This window comes from Miniopterus natalensis, chromosome 7 (genome assembly GCF_054644295.1).
Source record: "Miniopterus natalensis isolate mMinNat1 chromosome 7, mMinNat1.hap1, whole genome shotgun sequence".
In the NCBI taxonomy this organism is placed as follows: domain Eukaryota; kingdom Metazoa; phylum Chordata; class Mammalia; order Chiroptera; family Miniopteridae; genus Miniopterus; species Miniopterus natalensis.
Window position 1 is genome coordinate 71221275 of NC_142087.1, and position 12525 is coordinate 71233799.

The 12525-nt window shown below is 36.0% G+C and overlaps 1 protein-coding gene across 2 annotated transcripts in view; it reads left to right on the forward strand.

Annotated features, from left to right (window-relative positions):
- Window positions 1–12525, forward strand: part of ZCCHC2 (zinc finger CCHC-type containing 2) — a 50689-nt gene that overhangs the window by 33055 nt on the left and 5109 nt on the right. The window contains exons 9-12 of one of the 2 annotated variants that reach the window (XM_016223529.2): window positions 2556–2691; window positions 3797–3861; window positions 4253–4347; window positions 8794–8922. In XM_016223529.2, the coding sequence (XP_016079015.2) occupies window positions 2556–2691; window positions 3797–3861; window positions 4253–4347; window positions 8794–8922 (425 nt within the window). The remainder of the gene's footprint in view (window positions 1–2555; window positions 2692–3796; window positions 3862–4252; window positions 4348–8793; window positions 8923–12525) is intronic. The other variant, XM_016223530.2, reaches the window with a different exon arrangement.

Consider the following 12525-nt stretch of genomic DNA (forward strand, 5'->3'; position numbering starts at 1 on the left):
AGTCGTTACCCTGGAAATTATATTGTACATCTTTGACCTATTAAAGTGTGATATTGCCCGGCCGGGCGTGGCTCAGCAGTTGAGTGTCGACCTAGGATCCGGGCGATCGGGGTTCGATTCCCGGTCAGGGCACATGCCCGGGTTGCGGGCTTGATCAATGACTCTCTCATCATTGATGTTTCTATCTCTCTCTCTCCCTCCCCTTTCCTCTCTCTGAAATCAATAAAGATATATTTAAAAATAAATAAATAGTGATATTAATTGTCCTTGTGCCACTTACCATGTGAGGATCTTCAGTTACCTCACGTATCTCCTCACAACTTACAAACTGTAGCAGTCATGCATTTTAATTCTGTCTATATTTTAAACCTCGTGAAACCTTTTTTTATTAATTTAGCATTGACCATTCCATTGTTTTTCATTCCTTCCTGTGTTTTTCGGGGTATCCATCTATGATTGTTTTCCATCTAACTGAAGAACCCTCAAGTACTTCTGTAGTCATATCTGCCAGTGATGAAATTACTTTGTTTTTATCTGTAAAAAATATTTATTTTGCCCTCATTTTTAGAGGACATTTTTCCTGGGTATAAGATTCTAGGTTCGCAATTATTTCTGTTAGTGCTTTGAAACTATATGGGCATACCTTGTTTTATTGCACTTCACAGATACTCTGTCTTTTACAAATTGAAGGTAAGACCCTTCATCTGCATAAAGATTACAGCCTGCAGAAGGCTCAGATTGTGGTTAGCATTTTTTAGCAATAAACTATTTTTGAATTAAGGGATGTTCATTGTGTTTCTAGACATAATGCTATTGCACACTTAATAGACTACAGTACAGTATAAACATAACTTTGATATGCACTGGGAAATCAAAAAATTTGTGTGATACTCTTTATGGCTGTGGTCTGGAATCGAGCCCACAGTATTTCCAAGGTATGCCTTTAGTTTTACTGTCTTCCAGTCTAATGCCTTTGATCCCTTGCATCATATCTTCTCAGCTCAGCTCTGATTTCTCCTGCAGATCACATAAAGTCATTTATGTGATTTCTGACTCTCCTCACATTACAACTCTTCCACGGGAAGCCCATGCCACAAGAGTTTCACCTTCTGCCTCAGGGCCTTTGCTGATTGTATGGGCCTACTTGGCCCTCAACAAGCATAGTCTAGAAGTGCAAGTTAGTTTGCCTTGTGGTGAGGGGGTCAGTCCTCAAGCTTCCTGTCCTTTGGGTAGATCACTTGAGGAGGTCGCAGCTGGTTTGAGCCACTGTTGCTTATTGAAGCACCCTCAGTAATGGACCCTCACATTGGTTTAGTCTTCTCTCCTATTTCATTCTCCCCATTCCTTGCTCCTGTTTCCTGGGGTCACCTCCCAAATCAACTATGACATTCCAGATTCTGCTTTTAGGGGGAACTCAAACTTAAGATAGCTGACATCCATTGTTTAATCTTGTATTGCTCTTTGGAAGTTAATGTGCTTTTCAAACTTTTACTTCTTTTTAAGATTTTCTCATTGTCTGGTTTTCAGCAGTTTTCCTACAATATGTCTGTAGCTTTCTTTGAATGAATGCTGCTTCTTCAGTCTGAAGCTTGATACCTTTTGGTTTTAGAGAAGTCCAAGCTGTTAATCTCGTCAGATATTACTTCTTCCCTATTCTCTTGTTCCCTCTTTTTTAAAAAAATATATCTTTATTGATTTCAGAGAGAGGAAAGGAGAGGGAGAGAGAGAGAGAGAAACATCAATGATGAGAGAGTCATTGATCGAGCCCGCAACCCGGGCATGTTCCCTGACCGGGAATCAAACCCCGATCGCCTGGATCCTAGGTCGACGCTCAGCCGCTAAGCCATGCCTGGCTGGGCTCTTGTTCCCTTTTTTAAGATTCGGAGTACTTATGTTAGACTTCTCACCATGTTCCACATCTCTTGAACTTTTTTTTTGCATTTTCTGTATTTTTTTTCTCTCAGTGTTCCAGTCTACTTTCTTCTGACCTTATTTACTATTCACTGATTTTTTTTTCATTTGTTTCTATCCATTGCATATTTAACTTTATTTCATTTTATAGTTCTAGAATTTAAATTTGGATCTTTTTTGTATTTTTCACTATTCTTCCAAAACCCTCCATCTTGTTGAGCACTATTATTTACACATCCACACACAGTAACTTCATTCTCAGGATTCTGTTTGCGTCTGGTTCTATAGTCTGTTTCTTTTTCAGTTACATTGTTTGTCCCTTCATATGCCTTAGACATCCACAGTGCTTAGTGGTTCTCTCAAGATTGGGGTTACACTCTGACTATAAGTGGTGCAAGATGACCATTGCATAGTCTAAAGACAGAATGTGCATCTGTTATCAGTTTCCTTAGAGACAGAGATTAATTATTAAACAGATAAGATGGCTGTATAGTGGTTTATTCTCATAGTATATATACGTTTTTCCTTTAGTGTATTCTATATATACTAAAGAAAGGGTTACTGTAGCTTCTTCATTATATGATACAGTAGATTAGATGATTGAGGACAGATTTTCATACTTGTATAAACTTGCCTTTTAATAGCACCATTGGTACAAGTTGTTCTCCATTGGATGGGCTCTGTGTGCAGTATTCTGAACAGAATGGCATTGTGAACTGGAGGAACCAAAGCTGCACCACCATTCAGCACCCTGAGCACTGTGTGGCCTTAGCTGACCAGGTATTTGGGACCTTTGCTTTGTCTTCCTGCCATATTGTTAAAGCATTGCTATTTGGTAAGAGCCGAGTTCTATAAGCATTATTATGTCAGGTAGTATATCTGGTAAGGGCTGAAGGAATGTTTGTTAGACTTTAAATTTAGTTGGTTTATATGATCTAAGCTGTTCTGAGACCTGAAAAAGTTTTAGATTACTTTTATTGTTCAAAAAATTAGTACATTTTAATATGATGCCTAAAACGTTAATTCTAACTAGGGATACATTAAATTGTTATGTCAGTTTTTTGCTTTTGAAAGAATTATTCACATTTCTGTCATTAGATTGCTACTGGTGATGTGAATTTTGAAACTGACCTTCCCTCATGAGTAGTTGGGCCAGTTTACTGGCCCTCTTGAGTGTAATTAGGACATCCCTGCTTCCTTAGGGATTGGTGGCATTGGAAAGCACAGTGCTCTCAAATGTGTTCAGGTAATTTGGCACCACAGATGCAGGGGGAGTGGTTGCTGGTGCAGCCATAGAGAGAACCACTTTCTAGAGCATAGATTTGTTAACCTGATTTTTATTTCTGGACAACACTCAGATCCAAACTTTAACCTTTACTGGAGTGTGTTTTTATGAGCTTAAGTATTAAAGCATATTTTGAGAAGTTGTATGTTATCTTAGCCATACTTATTTAATGGCCCATTTTCAGAGTACATCGTTTATACTTGTCTACCTCCACTTCGGTACCTGTGCACCTTTTCTTGTTACAGTTGACAAAGTCATGTGTTGCAGTTTTCTCAACCTGAACTTTAAGAAAACACTAGTAAACCTATAGCAAGTACCAATTACTTGATTGTTTTATGTGGTCAGAAGGAAGAATACAGGTCCACTTTAAAAGCAAAATACTAAATAGATATTTTTCTCATGATTAATAATAATAAATACTTGTCAGGGAATATAAAAATTTTAGTGGTTCTGGTAGGTAACTTCAAAAATAGGTTGAAAATCAATTTATTAGAATATACAAGTGGGACTGTGCCATTTTAATGCTGACGTCAGAATAAGAGGATACCTGCAGAACTGAGGGTTAGCTTAGTGTTTAATTTCTTTTTATTCTCTCCACAGCATTCCACTGAAAAGCGAAGCTTATCTTCAATAAATAAGAAGAAAGGAAAGCCACAGATAGAAAAGTAGGTTCAATTCAGTGTCTCCAGTAATAGAAGTTGGTAAGAAAGGGCAACGTATAGCATTTGATTATGGGCATGTTTAGTTTATGTAGTATACATAGTATTTCGCCATTAGTTTACTTTATATTTTTATTTCTGGGCTTAATTTTTTTTGTTCAAAATAATCAATATATGCAAGCAATAAAAATGAAGGTGTTGCCAGGTATTATGTTCAGTTTGGAGGGGCAAAGCTCTCAGAACTGTACGCTAAATCCTGCTTTTAGATTATACCTTACTAAATTTTTTTTTCATTATAAATATTTTTTGAGGGGAATTTTAGTAATACTACTGTACTTAATGTGTTCTCTGCAGAACCTTATAAAAAATGTTGGCAACTTGTATACTTTTGATTTAGGGAGAAAATTAAGAAAACTGACAACAGATTGAATAGTAGAATGAATGGTATTAGACTCTCCACTCCTCAGCATGCCCAGGGTGGTTCTGTGAAAGGTAAGAATGCTTGTTCTTATTTCAAATACCTATCACCAAAATGTATTTGGTATGATACCTTTTGTAGTAGGTATTGTTATGTCAAATCCTGATTTGCTTTTATCCTGTGTTGATGTGAACAGCAATGTCTGACTTAAACAGTTCTGAAGTATTATTGGAGTTAATGTAGGAAATGCGATTCAACTGTGGAGTTGGCTACAATTCTGCTGACCCGGCTCTTCTCTCCTCTGGTGCCAGCAGCCTCCTCGCCTGTTTCCTTCTCAAGCTGGTCCCTGCTCCAGAGGAGTGGTCCAGGGGACCTGGCAGGTCTTTCCCACCATCATGGAAATCGGGACCCATTCTTATAGGAAGTCACTTTTTAGAATCTTGTTGACTTTTTCATGTTTAATGACTGTCCTCTAGACAGTCATGTCTAGACTGTCCTCTAGAGTTTTATGGGGCTTTAGGAGAATTCAGACCCTCAGATTCTTGTTGTACTAGATTTTTGTGGTTTCCTTTTACCTACCATTATTTTAAGGTCCCTTTGTTTTTAGGTGAAAGGTTTTGTGTTCATTTGACTGAGAAATGTCCCTTTTGCTGGTTCATTGATAACTTTTCTGTGTTATGTTGACCTTTCAAAAAGGACAAGCTCACATATCACTAGGAGAATGTTTTGTTCACTTGTGTACCTAACACATTTGTTGACTGATACCATAAATAAGGATTTAAAATTTAGGTTTTATTCAAATGTTACTACATTAAGTTATGATGCAACATAAATAACCAGAATATTTTTTAATGGAGTATTCTTTTAACCAGATATTTGTTTAAAGATTGAATATTGATAAAGGAAATGTGGTTAATTTTGACTATAAAATCATTGGACCAACTCACTGAATGAATTAACTGAGCTGTCTTTAGAGGAAAAATGATATGGGGGGAAAAACATGTTGTTTAGGAGTATATTGTAACACTTTGATGTTTCCTGTGGTGATGGCAGCTAAAAAAAGGAGGGAAAAGCTGAAATAAGACAAAAGGTCTCTGCCAGTGGGTAACTGGAAATAGCTTCTGCTCGGTCTCCCTGTGTCTGTTCTTTCCTCCAAGTTCATTGTGTACACTGCCGCCGTATTGTCTTCTAAGGCACATACGATAAATCAGGCCATTCTCCAATTGAAATTCCTGTCAAATACAGGGTGGACCAAAGGCGGTTTACAGTTATAATACAAATGCATAATAAAATCACTAATATATAGTAATAATATAAGAATAAACTCACTTTTTCACAACTGTAAACCTACTTTTGCCATCCCTGCATATGCCACACACAAGATCACTCTCTCGTCTCTCACATAATTTGGGAACTAGTGCTCACCCAAGAAGTTTGTAACACTTCTTTCCTTTTTAGCTTCATATTTTCAGAAGAGAAATGCATGGACTTTGATCTCAGACAGATGTGGGTTTGAATCTTGTACTCCACCAGTTCTTTAAATGTGTGGCCTCTCTGAAGCCTCGGTTTTCTCACTTGTAAAACAGGAATAATACGTACCTCACGGGATTGTAAAACTTGAATGTGACAGCATATGAAAGCATTTAGCTAGCACTAAGCCACATAGGTGTTCGATAATTTAGTTCCTTTTCACTATCCTGTTAGAAGAAAACATATGCTGTAAAGTTTATTAAGAACTTTTTAGTAATATCTCAAGCTCCAATTTCTTTCTCTGATTTCAAATATTATGAAAGTACAACCTCAGGATGTTTGATTAAGATAAACCTTAACTTACTCTGTCTGTTTTATCTTGTATATACATGTCATGGATTCATATATACTTACATTTCTAGAGCATGATTATAAGTAAAATATACTTTGTACAACTTGTCTCATTGATATGTTTACTGTCTCCAACTTAGGAAAAAACCCTCTGTTAATTTCTCTTTAAAATATTGAGGTATCAAGGGATTATCTTTGGCATTCAGTAAACTCAAGAGATATTTGTGATTTCTTTTTTTTATGGAACAATCATGCATGTCATAAAATGGAGATACTATATTAAAACTGAAAATATTGAGTCCTGATTTGTATGTTGTTCAAATTTTTAAATAACTCAATCTAGTTTAAGATAAGTATTATTTATTTTTAATTTAAAAATTTAACTTCTATTTTGAGTAATAATTCATCCATGTAGTTCAAAATTCTAAGAGTACAAAAAGGAACAAAATAATCCCTCACTGTCCCCCTCTATGTTGCTGCCTCCCCAAAAGCTCTCAGTGCTGGTCATCATTGGTATTCTTGTCAGTGCATTTATTTTAAAACTCCATGCTTTAACTCTGTCTGCTGTCGAGATGTATTAGATTTACCTCTCTACGCTATAAGAACTGTGTTCCAGTAGTGAATCACCTGTGTTTCTTCCACTCTGCTTTTGTGTTGCTGATTGTGGCACCAAAAAGTTTGGGGGGGGGGGGTGAAGTAGTTGACTTCTCAATTTCTTTTAAAAGGTTTTGGTGATTTAAAGATCTATGACTTCCTTTAATTGTGGTTCTGATGTACCTGAACAGTTAAGTCTTAACTAATTTGTTTGTTCATAAATACTGATAACCAGGATTTTTATTGTTAGAATGTAAGTTTTTGCTTTTGTCTTCTTGCATGATCTTTTACCCTGTGAGACACAATAACAAATAAAGAAGTTTATATCTCTATTTAAAAGGGCAATTTGTGGAATATCCTTTGGCATATCCTTACCTTCATACTTTCTGACTAGGATATCACATAATTTCTCGTAAATACTCCAAAGACTCTGCATAAAGAGAAAATTATGTTTAGTGTAGATTTAGACTTGTATACTTGGTTCTTTGAAAACTACAAATATATGATAATTTGGTGGTTTGAATGTTTACTAGCTATATAATCTAAAGAAAGTAATTTAAAAGAATATGTCATTTTGAGAAATAGCTACTTAAAAATACACAAAACATAAATTCTATAAATTACTCTTTTAAGTTTCAAAGATTCCACTGTAGTTTCACTGTCTGAGTTTTAGTGAGCAAATCTCAGCTCACCTGACCCCACTGGTTCCCTTTTAGCCTATCATTTCTGGTTTGAGACTGTTGTATTGAATCTTTGATTCTCTTAATCCTTAAGTTATTAATTTTGTTATATGCTGGTTGAAACATCCATGTGCATAATTTCCATATATGCCACAGTTTTATAGGTTTCATTTTTATTAGTCCAATTTAATGCCAGGTTTTGTCCACTCTGGCACATTAGGTTGTCGACAGATAGCCATTGGTGTTGATGTGAATCCTGTGGTCACACTATGACTGGTAATTCAACACCTATTATTGTGGATAAGTATAGTCAGGTTACTTTTCTGTAAAATCATTACTTGCCCAAGTAACTCCTGGGCCTTTTACACCCTCTTGAGATTTTGTGCAGTTTTCCCTTGGTAATTTGGCATTTTATTATTCAGAAGGAATTAGCAATATTTAATGACTTTATTGTTATTCAATATTCATCCACCATTATGATGGGGCTAGGCTAGGTCATCTTAAACAATCTTAACAGTTACAGATTTACTCCCTTCAAAAGATACAGATTAGTCAACTAACTTGGTCATCACAAACCATCTTTTCTCTAAGACATATTTTGTCCAAGTGATTAATAGTTAATACCTTTCATTGGTTTTACCAAGTTGCCATGGAAACAGTTCACTCATCTATAGTTCTAAAGATCCCTCTGGAATCCCTTTTATGGGAATTTATACACAAAACTATACACTAAGCAAGTTGATTGCTTGCTGCAGACTAGAAACTGTACTAGTTATTGGATTTACAGAAATAAATAGGGCAGTACCCTAAGTTAGAGCCAGTGCAGGAATGTCCAGTACTAGGTATACCAATAATCTCTCCTCTGTGCTCAAAAGAGATGTAGCTAATTGATCATGACAGATTTTGCATTTCACCCCTAACACCACCTATGTGTCACCTTGGCTTTCGGGTAGAACTCAAAGAGCTACTCAGTCCACTAGTAGGACTTTACTGTTTTTGAATACTCAGGCATAGTAATTTTAACTGAATGGGCATTTTTGGCAGTCATTTCTATTCTTGAGGTCTTTTAAAGAATGAATGTCCAACAAGTTCTGAGAAGTTTAACTATGTAGACTTCGAAAGTGGCCCAACATGCTGTTATTGGACAGACCCTACAAAGAACCTTAACTCTGATTTTTTTTAAGTCAATAAGATTGACTTTTTCCTCTGCCTTTGTTGTTTTAAGAATGTATTTATAAATTATTTTCAATTAAAATTGTGATTTAATAATGAATTTTTACCTAGATCAGAAACCAGCTTTTTAGGTAATTGTAGAAAAACTGAAAGAAAAAAAAAACCACAGGTGTAACTAATTTCTACTGGTTCAATTCAGAATTTAACTTAACTACTTAACATGATTTTTTAAAATAGAATTATTATTTTTAGATGCGAATTTGGACATTGGATCTGGACATGACACATGTGGAGAAACATCTTCAGAGAGTTACAGTTCTCCCTCTAGCCCACGACATGATGGAAGAGAGAGTTTTGAAAGTGAAGAAGAAAAAGACAGAGGTTTGCTCTTTGGAGTGAACATGGGGGTAGTGGAGGGAAATACGTGTTGTCTCTTAAAACCAGTCAAACATAAGTATTTTTATGTTCTCATAAATGTCATTGATTTTTAATTTAATTGATATAAAGAGTGTATAGACCATTGACTTAGCAGGTCTTGGCAATGTTGATTTTTTTTAAACATTTCACTGCATATGAAATTAAATAGAAGACAGTCATAACAAAATGTAGAGTTAGTGTAGAAAGATTGAAAATTTATATGCTGTTAGATGCACATATATTTATAATTTTTGTCTTCCTGATGGATTTACACTTTTATCATTATAAAATATTCTCCTTTGTCTCCAGTAACAATTTTTGTCTTAATTTTTATCTGAAAGCGATATAGCCACTTTAATTCTCTTTTGGGTATTATTTACAGGGTACCTCTTTTTCTGTTCTTTTACTTTTAAACCTATTTGTGTCTTTGAATCTCAAGTGTATTTCTTATAGATAGCATTCAGTTGGGTTATGGTTTTTTAGCCATTCTGCCCATCTCTGTCATTTGATTGGAGTGTTTAATCTATTTAAATTTACTGTCGTAATTGATGTTAGGATTTACATCTTTTGGTACTTGTGTTTTGTATGTATTATATCTTCAATTCCTCCTTAAACAGATGCTCACATTTGGCCAGAAATGAGAGTTTAGGGACTTCTTTGGTCTTTCCTGGGCACGCATACGGCCCTAGACAATGAGTGTGGCATGGTCTTCTAGAGTCCCAAGAATATATCCAAAGCTTTTCAAAGCTCCCTGTGGACATCTCATTCTCCAGTGTTTCCTTTTAAGTTTTTTGGTCAGCCTTTTGTTAGCCCTAACTGGTAATGCTGCCTCAGGCAGCCAAGTTGTTACACAGTTGATGCTGATTGATTGTGACCAGTGCCCTATGGGTAAAAGGCTTTTAATATAGAGTGAATTGAAGCTACCACACAGTCAAATAGTGACAGTTTTTTGGGAATGGCTTTTAGAGAGCTCCAAACCCATGCTTCTTCTAGTGGTTGCTAGGCTGCTGGTTTTCATAGCTACTGTAGTTGCAAGACTGTTAGTTTATAGGGCTACTTCAGGGCTGGAGAAAGTGAGATAGAATTAGGCAAGGTAATGCCACAGTACATGGAATTCCTGAGATTTAGCTGTTTTTCTTGAATAAACACTCCTCAGGCTACTGCAAGTCGTTAGTTAACCTCCAGAGTTCTGAAAAATTTGACTTTGACAGTTTTTGCCAGGATTCTTGTTGCTTTTAAGGAGTGAAGTATCAGAAGTCCTTACTTTGCTATTCCAGAAGTGAGATGTCAAAAATGTGTAAGTTGAATGAGGATATCATTTTCGACATCTGATTGACATCTGATTGGTGACATCTTGGTTATAAGGTGAACTATGCTGGTGGGAAGTAATAGATGATTTATCTTGGACCACCTGAAGATCTATAGAGATCCTTAGACCATAGTGTTTCAGCCACGTGTGGCGTCCCTTGGGCAGTTCACAGCTCTCTGAGACCCTAGTTTCTGTGTTACGGTATTTGGTCATATCTCAGAAACAGTGACAATTGCTCTGCTATATCACATACAATTAAAGCCACTCTTTGCAGTTATTTTTGAGTCACATGCAGTGACTCTACTCCCCCAGTTTTACCAGCCTGCGGCAATACCGCATTTCTAGTCTGCAGAGTACACCTGTACTCTTGGGTTACTTCACGCTGTCATCTGTAGGGTGAGCTGGTGGGCCAGTGTAGAGGAACTTGCCCTTTTTTGGATAGGCTGTTATCAGTGACTAAATGAGCCTTCTCTAAATGAAAACTCATTTAGGACTCTCTAAAACCAGCAGGTGGTGAATATCCACTGTGATATTTTGTAAAAAAAGCTTTAATTTTAAGTGCATGAAAAGGTTGCTTTGAAAAGCATGGGACTTTGTTGTTGCCTTATTGTTCCTAATGGGGTATTGTTTTGAGACTTTATACTCTTTCAAAGTCAACACACAAAAAAGGAGGAGGCCTACCTCTAAATAGCTAGATGAGTCCTTACAATGCCTAGAAAATCATTTGGGACCATTTAAAATCATGGGGCTGTTTGCTGCAACTTAAGGAGATTTAGGTGCACCCTCCCTCTCTGGCGCCTTTCCACCCCCCTCCTCACCCCAGGCTCCTTACCTTTGCCTGTAACTCTCCTGTGCTCCAAGGGCCCTTCCCTTGTTTCTGTAACTTGTTTTCTGGGCCTACGCAGTCCAGCTGGCTCACTTCTACTACCTCTGTAACTTTCAAAATAAACTTCCTCTTATAATCTGAAAAAAAATTTAAACAAAGCCCAGTTTATATAAAAATTTAATTGGCCGTCTGAAAAACGTTGCAGCGTTTTTGTGGATTTCAGTGTTTATCTTTAACTCTGTACTCATAATGATGGTACAGATTTAGATATAATGCCTTAAATAAGTGATTACTTTTTGGGTACTTTTTGTTTTGTAAAATTTAGCAATAACCACCTCAGTTATTAAGGGGAGTTTATGCTAGAACTATTTACTTATAAATTGAACCTCTTCCCTCTGATGTAAATTATAATAGTTAAATTAATAATACCATGATGTTCTGTCACTGAGTAAGTTCTCTTTAACCTTTTTCCAGGAAGACTTGTATGATTTGTTTCTAGTTTCCTGCTTTTAAAAAATTTTAACATCTTAGCTAACTATAACTAGTTTTTATCTTAATAAATATAAACCTTTAAGTATTGCAATTCTGCTTATATATGAGCAGAGAGATGCTAATTGCATGGTCTCTGTACATATTATTGCAGTGCCTGGGTTTATCATATTTAAACATTGTGAATTAGGTTTCATCTTTTCCCCCTTTATACCAAAAGTCAGGAAATCCAGGGGAAGTCTGGATTGAAGTCTGTTTACAAGCATAAGAATGCTGCAGTAATAAAAACAAACGAAGTTTAATTTTGTCTCCGCCTCTCTCATTTTGCTTTGGGAGACAACAGTGCTCTCGTACCTGCCCTGCTTCCTCTGTGCCAGCACATTTGTTTTATGATTGTGACAGAAGATGTAAATGTTTGTTCCCCCACTGAAATAGTTAAAAGTCAGAATATTTATTGCATTCTGAAAAAACTCCCATTCCCTACCTCTAGATATTTGAGTTAAGTACAGTCTTAATTGAGCTCTTTTAAATTATATAATTTATGTGAGACAAATAGGAAGACCTTGGGTTTGACAGCACAGAATATAAATCAGGTGAATTGCCTAAAATTGATTAAAATTAAAAATACTTGATCCTTTTTTCAGTAATAAGGTCATATTAAATAAATCTCTGTATTTTATACTGTGCTTCATTCAGTCTCTAATTAACCTTTTATTCTCTCTCCATTGATTTTTTTAAATTAAAGACTTTATTTTTTTTAGAGCAGTTTTAGGTTTACCATAAAAATGAAAGTACAGAGATTTCCTTTGTTACCCCTTTTCCTCCCACACATGTATGACCTCCCCCATTTTCAAAATAACTCACTAGAATAGTGCATTCACTGATTTGTTTATTTTTACCAAGGATGAACCTACACTGATGCATTATTATCACCCAAAGTCCT